This window comes from Pararge aegeria, chromosome 6 (genome assembly GCF_905163445.1).
Source record: "Pararge aegeria chromosome 6, ilParAegt1.1, whole genome shotgun sequence".
NCBI classification, from domain to species: domain Eukaryota; kingdom Metazoa; phylum Arthropoda; class Insecta; order Lepidoptera; family Nymphalidae; genus Pararge; species Pararge aegeria.
Window position 1 is genome coordinate 4,509,480 of NC_053185.1, and position 17,325 is coordinate 4,526,804.

Below are 17,325 nucleotides of genomic sequence, written 5' to 3' on the forward strand. Positions count from 1 at the left end.
GTGTGGTGTAATTTATAATTTCTTCAATCCTTATACTTCACAACAAACAGATCTTCGGCAATGTACCCTCTACGCACGTTTTGCTCCGAAACCGGAGCATCCTCAGGATATGTCGACTTTACAATGAATTATTGTTAAGTCCACAATAATAAGGTTAACTTCTCCAGCTTTTTGCGGAGTATAGCAAATTTAGCTTAACTTTCATAATAAGCATTGAATTCCGCAAAATAACGCCTGCTTCTATTCAATGCTTTGGAGACTGTCAAACCTCTCTGGAGATTGACCACCAAAGCATTTAGTCCAGTTTTCGCAGATGACAGCAAATTAAACATAAGCTTGAATGATTAACTTTTAATATCTTGATTACGACGGGATTACGATCATGCAGAACCCTCATTCAGACATAATTGCATGCAGTACATTGTGTCCAAAAACAGAGCAAGCGCCCCGAGCACGTCTCACTTCACACCTGCGGAATGTTGCTGGCTCAAAAACTTTTCCCATTTTCCCCGTAATATGGTTAACGTAACGTTAATGTTCTAAAACATTAGAAGTAAAATTATTACTGTCAAGTGCTAAATGAATAACGTGACTGGCCGCCTGTTCGAGAAACACGACTAAAGTGGAGTAGTTTTAGATGTTTTAATATTAGCCGTGTACACGGTTTCTGTATGTTCTTAATTCTATGCGTTTTACTTACCAAAATTGTACAGTTTCGATGGGTCGAATGCAAGGAACTTTGTTGATTTTAAATAATAGGTAGATTCGTCGTAGATCTTTATGGTATCTATAATAAGAAGCAGAATGTTACTTCGACACAGAATAATAAAAAATAAACCCCCGCTTTCCATATCGTGTACAGTATTCTATTAGTCAAGCCCTTACACTTGATACCAATATTGAGGGAGTTGACAATTCGCCTTTGTGTGGTGGCGGCCATCTTGGATTTGAAATTCAAGTCGTAGTATTCTACAATTTTTTTTTGCTTTATGTTTAAGGTTGTCTCTACTAAGTGCTTTTTTGACAGTCTTTTGAGAAATAAAGATCTTAAACCATAGTCAAGCCCTTCTTTTTGATATAAATATAGAGGGAGTTGTGAAAATAATATTGAAACCGCCATTTTGTAGTGCCGGCCATCTTGACTGATTTTCATGAAACATAGCTAAGAACACTCACAAATGAAAAATAATGAATTGCATAAAGATTCCCTAAATCTCATACAATTAGATAAGAAACAATAGCATGTATACAAGTAGTGCTGTCTTTTTCAGAATATTCCTCGAAGAAAAGGATAGCATAATTTTTGGACTAAAAAAAATAACCAAATATTTTTAAACAAGATCTTCAATGTTTAGTGGTTAATCAACATTTCTTACGAGACGTCGTGCACGATCCATATTACTGGGTCGAAATGCCGGTTAAATTCAATATATTATCGTGGCATGTCCGACTCTAATAATAATTTATATCAGTATTAAGATGTATATGCTTAATTTACATAACCAATATATTCTTACTGTTGTGTATAGCAGGGCTGGCGATCCAAAGTGCACGATTGTCATCAACGTCAACACTCCAACCGAATGAGTCCATTTGATAATCTGCAAACAATGCGTTAAAGTAAGGATTAAGTATTTATCAAAATAACATATGGACTTATTTTTTCATTCATTCCACAACAATTAGTTAGCCCTGGCATGCAATCTAACGGTGGTAAGTGACGATGCAGTTTAAGATAACGGGCTAACCTGTAAGCGGTATAGAACATGTAATAATACTGTACTCTTATCTGGTCGGTTTTCCGCGGCATCGTGCCAAAACGATGAAACGCTTGGCGGCTAGAACGATGAACGAGTTGATGTTGGGTCGCGTTAAAAATTGACCGCTAATAATATACGGGATAAAAAAAATAATAAGAAAACTTAGCAAAGTGGCTGTAACAAAACCATTAGGAGGCTAAAATGGGGATGGGCAGCTTGTACACCACTGGGAATGGAAATGGAAAATAGACAAGGTATGTTACAGAGGTGGCGAGACAAATGTGGCGCAGAACAGCACGGGAGAAGGCAGTGTGCATGTCTCTGGAGGCTTAAGGTTATATTTTTTAAAGTCAAAGTCAAAGTCAAAAATATCTTTATTCAAGTAGGCCCACAGGTGGCACTTTTGATGCGTACATAAGAACCACACGGTAGTGAGATGATGGCGATAACCACATTCGTAAACTTAAAACTAAAGCTACGAGGGTTCCAAACGCGTCCTGGTCTAAGAAGAAGCCCGCAACAAACTTAGCCGGGTGTTTTTTTTTTTTTTTTTGTTATCACCATCTCACAATGTCATTTTAAATTATTAGAAGGGCAACCTGGTTAGAGCAATAATTTACACCCAAGCTTTTTTATCGTTTACGTAGTCCTTTAGCACTAAGTACTATTACTGTTTTCCTTGTATTTTCCTTTTTTTTGTTGTGTTGCAATAAAGTTTTTCTATTCTATTCTATTCTATTCTATTCCTTTATACTATAATAGGACTTTTCTATAAGCTTACGTTTAATACAAACTTTGAACTTTTAAAGAGACATCTCCTTTCCTCATTTTATTAATTCAAAATGCATATAAAATTTTTCGGAACCGACAGGATTTGAACCTGCGACTCTCTGGCAACCGCGGTCTGAGCGCTTTCCCAATTATGCTACCGCGGCTCTCCTACCTTCGATGCCGAAATTAGTATATGCCTTATACACCAGTCTTAAAGCGACTGTGGCGCCATCTAGTAGGGAAAATGGCAGTATCGATCTACTTTTTCAAAGGTCCATATTACAATGAGACACGTTTGAAACACGTTTAGATTTTTAAAACTGGATAATTTCCCCAAGGGAAGGTTAAAACACATTATAAAGGTTATAATTATGTTTAAAAAACAGGATTTATATTAAAGTCTGCGAGAAGTGGCCACGGCAATCATGGTAAAGATTAGGCGGGGAACACCCGCACATCATGCACGTTATATTACGGTCGATTAGCGCTGTAGGTAGCGACCCTGCTTTCGGATTCCAAGGCTGTGGGTTCGATTCAGACATCTGGAAAATGTTTGTGTGATTAATATTAATGTTTTTCAGTTTCTGGGTGTTTATCTGTACATTACCACCCAGCAAAGCTGCTTGACCGCAGAAATAAACACGTAGGACTTCCTCAGACAAGCTCTGTCACAAAAAGCTTCGTACTAAAATATGGGATAAGTGTGCACCCTAATTATCCCAACGTTACATCGCTTACGTCGCGTAGGTACGTGAGACCAGCCTGTCTCTAGCTTTAATCCCTCTTAGCTTGATGTTGCCAAAATAGATCTGTTGATTTTTGTTGGAACTGTCATGACAACCTGTCGCGGACATTATTCTACTACAGATGTACTTACTAAAATTACTGCGCTCATCTTGTCGAATATCTGGCAATAGTAGCCAATTTTCAGAGCGTATGTAACATTGTCCCCGTGTAGTCGTCATATTTCCTGTGAATTAATAAACCACTATGATATACACACATAAAAGCACCATTTTATACAAAATGTTTTGTTCAAAACAAAAAGCTTAAGTAATGATATGTTACAGCTTAACTGAGTTCCAACTAGAAACCGTCAGCAAACTCGAAAAATTTGGCAGCGTATACTAAGCCGAAGGTTTGTGCTGCTCACTATTTAGCACTATTGAAACTGGTAAAGACCTCTTATGCTATTACTTCCATATACTGCAATCACCCGTCTGCCCAGCGTGGTGATTTTGGGCAAAGCCTCCCATTTGAAGAGATCGTGAGTCCAGCAATCGACTGTGATAGGCTATTTGTAGCTACTAAAAACGCCATTTTATGAATTTTAAAAGCTATATTATAGCAGCTTAAGAGTTGCCTGACTCTCCGATGTCTAACGTCACCTGGTATCCCCGATTTCTTACGTCACCACGGCCACGGAATGGATACGGACTATTCACCGTCCGATCAGTCCACCAATTCTAACGTCCGCCTAAGCCGAGGTCCAAGTCTCACAGCCCCTAGGAGGACGTCCGCCCGATATTCCTCGAGCCTTGGGGCTCAAAACCCTTTATCAGGCGCGATACGCGCTCGCCCCGACCCCTGGTGTACAAACCAATAAGGTTACCAGCTGCTAACATTCCGAATCCACACACAACATGAAGTTCAGACTTATTTATATATAATAGCTTAGTAAGTAATTATTACTTATAAATTGGTTCGAGAAAAGATGTATTTTCCGCGGCGCACATATCTGCAACAAAGAGGGAATCTTTTTACAAAACTTGCATAAAAATCATCATTATCCTAAGAAGCAGTGGGACAGCTGCTGGAATATCCTTCTGCTGGGCTCATGCCTTCACTTTCGTTCCAAATGGGATTTTAAAGCATCGACCTACCACAATTTTCTGAAGTAGCCTTTTGTGATCAAGCTCGTACAACTAAGTACCGCCAAACTTATTTCTCCCGCCAAACAGCATGGCTGCGGTCATGTAGCGTTGATCTAAAGAACGTGGTTGCCGGTATTGGATTTAAGCAGGCGTTACTTAGCGGAAATCCGTGATATATTATGAAAATGAAGCTTAATTTGCTTCATATACAAGTTCTTCTATCACTCCACACCAAACAGATCTTCGACAATGTACCCTCTACGCACGTTTCGCTCCGAAAACGGAGAATCCTCAGGAGATGACTTACAATGAGTAATTGTTAAGTGAAATTTTTTTTCGATTTTTTTCGATTTTCGGATTAACACTTGCCGCTAATCACCTGAGGGGTTGCTACGACGTCACCGGGGGAGTGGGGCGAGCGCGAAAGCTCGCCATGAGAAGAGCCCCAGGGCTCGACGACATCGGGGGGGAAATGAAAAAATTGCCAAATGTGTCGCGTTTTATACCTTTTTTCCCCCACCTTATCTATCTAAGCTCCTCCCACCTCATTAGTGCCTCTGAATATGTTCAATAGAGATGAAGTTGATATGTTTATTTGTTCTTTTACTAATTCGAACCTCCCATTCCTATGTTTAATAATTTCCAATTGTTCCCTCAAATCAAGTCACAACCCTTTGTCGCAAGTATGTAATATTTCGTATGAATGTTTACTGGTTCCGTTATGTCCACTGTCTAAAAGATGTTTTGCAAAATTAGATTTTTAAGGATGGTTATGATTGAAGGCCTGCCATATGCTCTTTGTAACGCGTTTCAAATTTACGTCCGGTATGACCTACATTGGACTCAGAACGTGGCTGCCGGTGTATTTACAGGAACATGAGGCTGGGATCCCACACAATTAAAACCATACAGAAATCGTGTACAAGATTAATATCAACTTGCGTCAACAAGCAACTCTACTTTAGAATGGATTCTCGAACAGACGATTAGTAACTTGCAGTGGCGTGCACTTGATAGATGCACAAAAGCACTGCCTACCCTAAAATTTATATATATCTCGTATCGGAGGACGATTTCTGCCATTCTATGCAATTTTCCTGCTGAATGCATACCCTGGTACCACTGGTCACTTGATACCATTGAGTTAGATGACAGTAATTATTTTACCTCTAAAGTTCTAAGCGTTCTTCATAAAATGTGAAAAGAGAAAAGTTTGTTATTTAGCACCATTCCGAGAGTGTAAATTGAGATTTGATGCAGTGCATACAATAATGGCTGAATGAGGATTCTATATATTATATTATATCATATTATATTATATATGTAATGTTTTACCAACGACCAAGCATATACCTACATTTTTGTAGAAATCGAGCTTGAATACTATGTGCTGCAAATAGCTTCCGGTCGCCAAAAAAATTAGCCACTCCTACTTACTTTATGAAAAATATCTTTAACCCTTTCGAGTGTATGGCGTGATGTTATATTGTGTGATTGCGTAAACAAACGTTAGCAGCAATCGCGGTTGAAATGTAGTAATTTTTTTAAGAGTTCCGTTGTCTGCTTCCGGTACTCTTCAACAGATCTATATGAAAAAATGGGATCATTTCGCAATAAACCCCCTTCAAACAAAAAACAATTGCAAAACTGTCTATATATGAGGGGGTTATGTCCAAACATACATTAAAAAAACATCCGATTTGGAGGAAGTCCAAACTGCTCAAGCCCGCTACTCAAATGCGGGATGGTGGGCTTTGCGGACAAGACACACATAGTGTGTAGCAGCAGCAACTTAGCAACGGAAAACGCAACGTTAGTCGGAACCCAACGGGATAGACAGATGTCATCAAACGAGTCGCTGGAAATAAGCGGCCCAAGACCGTTGATTTTGGAACTCCCTACAAAAGACCTATATCCAGCAGTGGACGTCAATCTATTGAAGTGATCATTATGGTGGAGCCAGTTTTGAACTTTTTTTTCATACCCCATTTCCGCAAATATCTAGAAATTTATACCACAGATTGTATGTACATACCACGTAGCTCTGGTGCTCGTACTTTTTGATCGAAGCTCCGAACCAGTCGTATTTAGCTTCCGTGTAATTTTCTGAAATAGAGATATTAAAGAAATGTTATATAATGAATATTTGATATAAGTCGGTGTATTTTATATAATATTCTGTTTTTTTAAGTAAAAATATGTAAATAACAAACACCACACGCCACAATCACAGAAGAGTTAAATTATTTGAGTTGCCTAGTTATTCGTGTAAGGTTTTGTCTAGGTATAGGCATACCTAGACAAAATCTAGGCGTCTCTATTCTATGACTAGGCGTTATATATTTAGCTAATTAAGTAATAACTTAAGACAGAACTTCCCTTAAGCAGGGACTTTAAAATAATCGACTTGGTTTTACATGGTGTTCGCTCCGCGTACATATTCAACTTTTAAAAATCATTCAAATTAAGTTTACTCTATTTGTATAATATCGTTCTTATTCGCAATCTGGTCTAGCCAATGGCAGAGCTCGCTTCCCGAGCCTACGGTTGTACACGAATGCTCATTGGCCCCAGCCGAAAAAGTTGCTTCAAAGTTGCTATTGACGCGAACGTAGAAAAACCACGCTGCTGATTCGAAAATGACTAGAATTTGATCTTCTGTTATTCCCGCTATCGTAGTAGACAACATAATTCAAGTTAATTCGCCCCTGTGAAGTTATTGTGCAGTGTGTGAGTGGAGTGTGGATCCAAATCATCAGATTCTCCAGGCAGCATTGCCACGTGCTGTCTTGTCTCCCATACAATCGAAATACTACCAAACAGATCTCGGTCTGGATCGCCTCGGTACGACCGGTAAGTATCTGCTTGTTGCTTAGACCTGTGCCTAACATTTGAAGAGTAGAACCTGCCCGTTTTACATCGGTGGAACATCCAATCGAAATTCGCCAAAGTGACGTCACCGGATCTCCACGGCAAGATTCGTGTCGTCACACATGGATTTTACAACTTTTTACAGTAGAAGAACAGAGTTGCGACACCTGGTTTGATTTTATTTCATTCATTCTTTCCTTCCTTTCACAATCTGGCCACTAAGTAGATCGTAAAAACAGCTTCAACTGCATGTTCCTTACACATAATATAAAAGTATTATTTGTGGTGACGTCACCACCTCGCATACATCCACAAGAATAAACACGTAAACCACAAAAAAAAACAACGCTAACCAAAAGAACACCAGCAAAACCCTTTAAACCTTATTTACACCTTTTTATCGGCTTCGCACGCGAGTTGGCCTTTAAAAGATCAGTTTTGGTGATAAGGCCGCCTTTGTACCCTAGCACTAAGTTCTATTTCTTTGAGTTTTATTGCAATTAAGTTTTTCTATTCTATTCTAAGGGTGTCTAAGTCTAAGGGTGGTATAACTTTTAACATTAAAAAAAATGTGTTTTACCTTTTCTCAGCGGAGAAATAATTTCTTCATATGCGACATCCTTCGATAGACTGACTTTGAAAACCTTTCCGTATTCATCGGCTGCCGGTGCACCTATCACGAGTCTGAAAGAATAATACAGATAACCATTACATTATATGTCTTTTTCAACGTCGAGCGTTTGCCAACCAATATCTGTAGGCCAACGGCTCAGTACAGATAAGTAAAAATATTAAAATAATAGCCGTTCTTTGACCGCTTTTATAACGGTTTTTTACAAATCCCGTAGTAACCGTTAGTTTTTCTGGGATAAAAAGCCTATATGTCTCCGCCCTTTTATCTAACTCAATGCCAAAGATCAAATTGATAGATTGAGTAGCTTAGGTTATGCGTAGAGGAAGGACAAACAAACAAACATACTGTTGCATTTATCAGGATTACGCGTCTGTTAGCGTTCGCAGTTTCTGCTGAAGCTTGATAATGTCTATCTTGTAGCAAAAGGATGATTGTTAGCCATAAATTAATGAAATAATTGAATAATTATTTAACTATTAACTGCAAGTTTTTAATTTAACTGGCCGATTTTGTTATTAGATAAATAACCTAGCTGAGGAATTTGCATAATTTATATAGGTTGTTTTATTTCTTACATAATCCCGAGTTAGTTTGTATAAATGTTTTGAAAAAAAAAACAATATGGCGGCTATATTTTGCCATCTTTAAATGAGTATTTTCGGGCTGAATTCAACTGTTGCTTTTCTTAATGTGTTTAATTACTTTGGTACAATTGTCTTGGAATTTTCATCATAATGAAGCCTTGAATGAAAACGACATGCATATCTACTTAAAAGTAATAAAGTATTAGGAGCTCACGTTTTTTCGTCATATGCCATGCTAAAACCAAAAAAGGAATCTTGGTTTAACCCTGGCCTGGTCACGGAAATCGTTGACGGCTCATGGAAAAAGCCGAAAATTGGTGAAATTGCTGCTTGCAGAAAACAAATTACCGTGTAACCTAGAAAAAATGCTTTATTTTTCATAACTTACTTCAGGTACTGCCTTTTAAACAAAATCAACTACCTTTACTGGCAGAAATAAAAGCGTATAATACAAACATAGAATAGGTAAAAACGCCATAACAAGAGCTGAAAAAAACACCTAGGTTTCCAAAAACACCAAGAAAGGTTACAGGTATTTTTACAATCAAATGTTTTAGTTTATTAACCTAATAAACAAGAACATTTAATTAAACATTTAATTATTTGAATTAAATATAATTTCATTATTTGAATTAAATATAATTTAATTGAACATTTAGACGGCCGATTGACATAGTAGGCAGCGACCCTGCTTTCTGAGCCCAAGGCAGTGATTCCCACAACTGGAAAAATTCTGTGTGGTGAACATGACTTTTCAGTGAATATGTAATAATGTATATAAATAAGTATTTATGTATATTATTCATAAAAATATTCATTAGTCAGCTTTGTACCCATAATACAAGCTACACTTAGTTTGGAGCTAGATGGCGATATGTGTATTGTCGTAGTACATTTATTAATACACCACCTTTAAAAAGAAGCAATGGAAATCTTAAAGACCACTCCGCTTAGGTTGTTTCAAAAGGCGTTATGAACTTTGTTGTTTTGGATATAGCTTATCAATTAATAGATACGAGACGAGAAATATGTACCTACCTACATGTACGTCATTGTACCTACTCAAACCAATTTATCAAAAGTTTAAACTACTACGATAAGCTTGAATAAAGAAAGTTATGACACTAACGATTTGAGAATACATTGTTAAATTTTTTCGAGCTATCTTAGTGATTTTATTTGCAACTGTGTTAAGTACTTAGGTTACTAAAAGGAAGGTATACAAAGAATAATGTACGGAGATCTTAATCCTACTTAGCTACATAAATTAAACTTACTTGGCATCGTCCTTAAATAATAATGAACATAAAACTTTCAAAACACACTTAATTCAATACAACAAGTCACGTCCATTCTAATGATAAGCTGCTTTTTATGTGGGCTAATACTAATGACTCAGTGGTCAGTTAGGTATTGTATGACATAAATAGTTTTTCCCTTAATAGTTAATGAGGACAAAATAAACTTCTCATATAATATCAATACTAACTGACCCGTGCAACATCGTCTGCACCCAAATCGGCTATTACCGGAAAACACGAATAAAATGATATTTTCTGTATACTAAATTTCATGAAAACCGTTGGAGCCGATTCCGAGCTTCCAATTATATATATACAAGAATAGCTCGTTTAAAGATATAAGATATATATAGATAAAATTCAAAGGACGATAGTCAGGACGACTAACTGATAATCAACTCATAGCCTAAACCGCTGGGGTTAGAAACTTGGAATTTTTACAGTAGGTTTCTAGCAAGATGAAATATGATTGAAGAATCAACGCACAGCGTAAACCGCTGGTTCTATAGATATGAATTTTGGAAGGTGTATTCTTTATAAAGTGTGGGTAACCACGAAGAAAGGAAAACACCACCAATTGAAATTCCACCATTCCATTCCAGAGTAAAATGGGGGGTTGAAAACCTACGCCTAATAGCCTACCCTTAAGTATTTATAACTCGTACTGGAGATTTTCTTCATTTTATATTTATATCATCTGCATACCCTGTGCATACCCTCTATGCACGCCACTTTTTGTCTGTTATCTATGTTTGGCTCAACCTTCGCCGATCTTGATGAAACTTGGCTTGAATGATGGCAAGTAAGCTTGCTTGATAGATTGCTTGGACTTGGGATACTTTTTTACTGAAAATGCAGAGGGGTACAGTTTCCGCACAGTAAAAAAAAGTTACCTTTATACGGCTACAGATCTAAAAATAAAGAAGTAGTAGTTTTAAAAGTTTTTATAAACTGGGCCTACTACTTAAATAAATGAAGTCAAGTGAATTTCATACAGAAAGTCCTATGATTTAGAAATTAGGTACGTGGAAATCGGCATTTAGGTTACCAGCTTTAAATAACAAAAAACTGTGTAAATTAAAATGGAAAATCTCCCATTGAAGGTGGTTAAATAGGGAATGAAAATTTTTGCTAATAAAAAATTAGCAATCTCACGTGGGGTCGAGGCGGGGTTTACCTATAACCAGCCAACTATAGAGAAGTCTTGTCTTAGAATCAGGAGAATTTAGGCCGTGGTTTACCATACCGATAAATTCCGGATTGTTAGATTTCACATGACTTTCAAAACATTGTGGGGAACTGCAGACGTGACGTGATGTGGGGACGTGCAGGTTTTCTCGCGATCTTTTTGGTCAACGTTAAATTTCTAAAAGATGCGCGGTGGGGTTGTTTGTTCTTCCGTAATTTACAACATACTAATGAAAACCGAAATAAAACATCACAGGGTACATATGTACTGTCTCTGAGACTTATCTGTGAAACCAAAATTCTAATAGTTTGCCATGGTTTTTTTGAAAGAAATCGGATACAGCCCTAACATCACATCCAAAATTAAATCATATGACTACTACCACTTTATTAGGTACGCGTCGCGTAGCGTAAGCACTATGCACGTGTCGGTCTTTTATCTTCAATAGGGTTGTCATAAGTTACAACTTAGGGCGTTTTGAAGTCATTTGCATGGACACATAAATATGCTACTTTTGATTAAATATTTTTACAGGGTGATTCCTTATGAAATATACCTACCTATGCATCCTTCAATATTATTTCGTTATTCTGTACACGTTGTATATACTTACCTATTAGATATTAAATGCGGGAGGCCCAAGTTTATGCACCACGATGCAACCGAAAAATTATTGGTCGCTTATTAAATACGGCGAATGTCCTTCATTATACCATGTTGACAGAATGAATGCATGGAACCTTTATTTAACCAAAAACACTTCTACGACACATGCCGATAGGTACCTTATAACTTATGGCAGATTTTAGAGAGATGTACCTACGCTATTAATGTGCATATGTCACGACATCTGCAGAGCGGTGACACAATAAATTACATATGTGTATATGAGTCTAGCAAGGTGTCTAAGTTGCTAGGCCGGCTGGCGTAGTGGTCAGCAAACTTGCTTTCTGAGTCCAAGGCCGTGGGTTCGATTCCCACAACTGGAAAATGTTTGTGTGATGAGCATGAATGTTTTTCAGTGTCTGGGTGTTTATATGTATATTATAAGTGTTTATGTATTATATTCATAAAAATATTCAACAGCAATCTTAGTACCCATAACACAAGCTACGCTTACTATGGGGCTAGGTGGCGATGTGTGTATTGTCGTAGTATATTTATTTATTTATAACAAGGAAATACGTTCTCCTTCACGTTTTAATAAATAGCCTATAACAGTTTGCTGGACCAAAGGCCTGTCCTAACAGGAGGGTTTGCCTTTAATCGCCACGCTGCGCAGACGGGTTAATGATCGCAGAAGCTGGTACTATTAGCATATATGCTACTACTACCATCTACTGCGTCGGACACTCCTGTGCGTTCTCCGTTATATTACCTTAGTCGCTCTGTACGATACCCGTAGGAAAAGAACGGTGATACCTGTGTATTGCTGTCGCCACACGGCTTTCACTTGTCAGGATAAGAGGAAAGGGAAAATATAATCACCATATACATTGACCACAGAATTCAGAACACACAGAAACCGTATACACAACTAATACTGAAGCATCAAAAACCACTCCACTATAGTAGTGTTCCGCGAACAGACTGCGAGTCACTCCATTCCATTTAGCAGTTGACAGTAATTATTTTACCTCTCATTGGTATATAGTCACCTATAGTAAATGTATATGTTGAAACTATAACAATACTAGCTCTTGCCCGCGACTTCGTCTGCGTTTGATTTTGTTTTTTGATGTGGCATTCAATTTAATCGTAGTTCTAAAAAAAGTTAAAGTATTCAATATCGCTAAAGCCTAAATGAGGGGTTTGCTGCTGTCCGCTGAGGAGTTCTGTCCTCCATCTCCAACCACATATTATAACCTCTATAGTACAAAAATAAATATTTAAAACGGTTACTATTTGTCGGAGTTATGGTGTAAAAACGTCAAACACTTCAATCCCCTCTCCCAAAGGAACCGAGCTTAATGTCGGGATAAAAAGTATCCTATGTTACTTATAACACTTTCAAGAATATGTGTACAAGGTTTCATGAGGATTGGTAAAGTAGTTTTTGCGTGAAAGCGTAACAAACAAACTTACATCGACATTTATAATATTAGTAGGGATAGGAATAGGGAAGTAGGGATGTAATGAAATAAAACTTCACAAGTTATAATTATGCAGTAGTTTTATTGTTAAAGTGTCGAGCCCGGATGGTACAGCTCTAAGCCGGGGCCGCTACACTATCGACTACACAGATAACTACAAACCGTCTCAACGACACACAGAGTCGCAGTCTATCGCAGGATAAGTCAAATCATATGCAATTAGGGGCCTATTAATAATCGTCGCGCAACGTCGGAATACGGCGTTTTTTTAAGTGACTGCTCGTTTTAAATGTCCAGAGCGTAAAAAAACACTGCATATTTTTCCGACTTTATGCCACGTTTAATAATAAGGTACATAAAAATAAACTCTTACTTAGAGAATCGTTATAACATATTTACAGGTACGAATAAATGAATATGACCGTCCGTAATGTTTTTCTTATTCCTCTTAGCCCTAGACTGCAATCCCACTTGATGGTAAGTTATGATACACTCTAAGATGGTAACGGGCTAACCTGTTAAAGGTATGGCAGGTATATTAAAACCACACTCCATAATACAGGAACGCTAAATCTCTAGGCGGCATGACGTCAGAAGTCCACCAGACCAGGCCAGAGAAAATTCCGAAATTAATAATTTCCAGATTCCCAAATTCCGGGGATCGGACCCGGTACTACCTAAAGGACCACAGCACCCAATACTAAGGCAGGCAGATTGAAAAAAAAAATTAAATCCAAACTTTGTAAATCAAAATTTGTAAGACAGATACTAAATAAAGGTCCGGACACGGGATTTTGGTTTGCTTCGTCATCGATTCAACCGATACCTTTATTAAAAGAACACCGTCTGAAATTATAAATTCAGATTCAACGAAGACGCGTTGTCGAAGGGTCGGCCTCAAGTCGTTCAATACTGTATATCCCATAACACAAAGGTCACTTTTCAATGGTACAATTTAAGTGGAGTAAGTGAATGCGCATGCGTTTTCATAAAACCAAAAGTTGCAATCCAGTCGAATTATTGAGAGATGATGATATTTAGATCAAAATTATTTTTAAATTAAATTATATTACCACCCCGAGAACACTCCGTTATCTTAATTTGTAACTCAATCAAGACTGTCCCATCTTAGGCTACAATTAAAATTTACATCAGGTGAATTTTTGGCCTATAAAGTTTCAAAAAAGCAGTAACGCACTGATTATGCATCGTCATACATGTTGGTTGAAATCTCGTTAATTTAAATATCAATTCCAATTAAATATCCTTATCTTTCTAAACCGCTTTAGATACAATAAAACCATTTGGACGGCCATCCTGCTATAAAATTAAAGATAAAAAAATATTTATATCCCACATTAAACTGTGACCCTCAAGTCGAAATCCAGAATTCTAAACAATTATACAAACAGCTATTCTAGATTACTATACAATTACATCATGTCAATCTTTTATATTTACAATTCCATCCAAAATTTTCAAATACCTTCTACTTGACCGAATACGACTGCCGTTTTGTTGGCTTGAGTCAGAAAGTTAATATTTATAAATATAACATTGAAATAAACTTAACTGCAGTTAAAATAAGCCTCAGATAGTAGCATGTTTAAGCAATGTGCTTATTTAACCGATTGGGAGTTTCTAGCGACAGTTTGCTCTTGTCTCCAGTCTTCTGTCTCCATAGATTTTCTATTTAGCTTTCAGATACTTATCAAATGTAAATGAAGGCATGTCAAGGAATCGGCTCATCGAATAGAATCGATTTTCGATGTGAAGTTCCAACACAAAATTCTGTGAAATTTCTGTTAAAATATATTCTTCAGACTTAAGAATTTCCCTTGAAACTCACACTTGAATAAGTTGAATTAGTGAATATGTTGTTTTTCAACTATCAAGGTAACGCCTTAGGTACAATAATTCCTGAAGGGCACCTTACTCGCAAGTCACCTTAATTTTATTCTTCATGCCCTCACCCTACTTTATTTGGAACAGACACGAAATATCTTCTTCAAACTTGAATACAGATTTCGTTTTAGCTATAGCATATTTTTTACGACCGACCGCCTTTCTGACGTCAACTTATCTTGAGAATGTTTTTGTTTTATCACGTAATCTTACAGCATTAAAACGATAGCCTTTATTGAGTAGCCAGATAAGATCTACCACTGAGGCTTCAACATTTCGGTCTAGTAAAAAGCATTTCCTACTGACAGATTGCATATTATCCGTGTGGTCGCGGTGACGCTACAAAATTATTACATTAGTTTTGGCAGTTCGCAACAATGGTAAAATGCAACTAACTCCGTACAAGACAGAAACACGTATCAAATATATTTACAATCACCCGTTTCTGTTAACGGTTACAGTTTACGAAAACCCAAAATCCAAAAAAAAAAAAGTATATCCTGACAAAACAATTAAAACTATACACAATAATAGGCCTGAAACACGGTTACTGACTGGCAAGGAACTGCTCTCGAAATGCAATTTTTTTTGTCAGAAGGCAACCGTATAACAAAGCCGTAAATGCCGAGAACACATTTGAAACACCTTGATGACAATAAATTTGTTAGGATCGTATACTAGCCGGTCTTAATAACTGCTGTCTTTTGTTAACAATTATTATCAGGTACCAGTAATAATGCTCGAGGGCATCACGTGCTCCGAGGAATGTTCCAGAAAGTCGGGAATCTTTTAAAGAGCTCTGCCCAAATTTAAACGGTGACGTTGGGGTTTCTAATGTGTCCGTGCAGCAAAAGTCAAGTATGCCTCCCTACAATCGTTAGTCTTATAGTGAACATGTTTTGGGCGTTACAAAAATCAATACAGCCATTGGATTTTAATACCTAAGTTAGTTAATAGTAACTTAAACACGACTATCAGTGCACAAAATAACTACTATTTACAATACGACTGGTAAATAAGAATTAAAGTAAATTGTCTTAAGTCTTACAAGAGAACGTCTTAATTTTCATATTTCGTTTTTTTTTTTGCATTTTGTTTATAAGTAAATATTGGTAAATATAGAACACAAATAATGGGACAGAGGCTTAAAGTTTAAATGATTAAATCTTATCAAATTCTTCTAATATTTACAGAATCAATCAAAAACTTAAGGGCACGCGCAAGTTTCTGACTATCGGATCCGATTATTACTAACAAAAGTACCTATTAGTCAACTGTTAAAATGAATACTCGACATATGTGTCAAGTCATTTCGTTTTCGAGTTACCAAACGTGACGCTAGAGTTCATGTAAAGCTGTAAACCAAAAATGTTTCGTGACATTTATTATGTCTTCTCTATTAATAAAATTCTTGTGTTGATGTAGTTTGTTGCTATTCGCCAAATGGTGCAAGCAGCAACTTAGGCGTATCAGCCCTTACTATATACTTCAGTATCGATATCTTATGGGGGCGAATTTAGTGCGTTACATTTTCGATATTGAGATAAAGTCAACAATTAGGTGTAAAACAACGGAATAACTATTTTGCATTTAATTTAAAAATTTCTTTTCAGCGCAACACTATCATGAAGTATCTTGTTAAAGTGTTTGCACTGGCATTCCTTAGCGGTATGTATCTTCGATAGAAATAATCGTATCTGTTAATAGTCAATATTATTTTCCAGACTTCTAAAGCTAAGTGCCTCCGAAGATAATTGAGCGTGCTATTACACCTAGAAGCCCTAAACTGACCTTAAATTTAAAAGGAAATCAAATTCAAAAAGTTTAGAGATGTCACCTTAACAACTAAAGATCACTTGTGTGCTAAATCAATAATCGTGTAAGTAAACCTTAAAATATACGAGATCTCTGAAAGTCTGGAAACGCAATACGTACAATTACATAAAGTAAGAAGCGTGAACATCGCGGGGCAGTATATGAGACGATAGACGCTACATAATAATTATGTACAATGGACAAACAATCTTATTTGTCTTTTTATTTATATTCCCACGTATATAATAAATCGTCTAGACTGCAAAGCTTTTTGTATAATTAAAAGTTATTTAATCGAAGCGCTCGTTTAGTACAAAACTTCCAAGTACTTGGTCAGTACTTGGCCGTTATTCTCTAAGGCATTTTAATCGTAACCACCCGTGTGACGTCAAAACTCGATAGTTTCACATGGAGGTAATTGTGACGTCACAACGTGCTAATGTATAAAGCTATGTATAATCAGGATCCTTATTTCATAGGACATTTGCTTAACGCTCATAAACTACGTATACAACTAATAGGAGTCAA

At 36.9% G+C, this 17,325-nt stretch overlaps 1 protein-coding gene across 1 annotated transcript in view; it reads right to left on the reverse strand.

The window, feature by feature from the left end:
- Nucleotides 1-9,899, reverse strand: part of LOC120624710 (integrin alpha-V-like) — a 30,451-nt gene extending 20,552 nt beyond the window's left edge. The window contains exons 1-8 of the mRNA XM_039891390.1: nt 9,772-9,899; nt 8,709-8,850; nt 7,857-7,960; nt 6,441-6,511; nt 4,224-4,269; nt 3,409-3,501; nt 1,518-1,601; nt 701-787 (exon numbers count right to left, since the gene is read on the reverse strand). Coding sequence (XP_039747324.1) covers nt 701-787; nt 1,518-1,601; nt 3,409-3,501; nt 4,224-4,269; nt 6,441-6,511; nt 7,857-7,960; nt 8,709-8,850; nt 9,772-9,778 — 634 coding nt within the window. The 5' untranslated portion in view covers nt 9,779-9,899. The remainder of the gene's footprint in view (nt 1-700; nt 788-1,517; nt 1,602-3,408; nt 3,502-4,223; nt 4,270-6,440; nt 6,512-7,856; nt 7,961-8,708; nt 8,851-9,771) is intronic.
- Between the last annotated feature and the right edge of the window lie 7,426 nt (nt 9,900-17,325).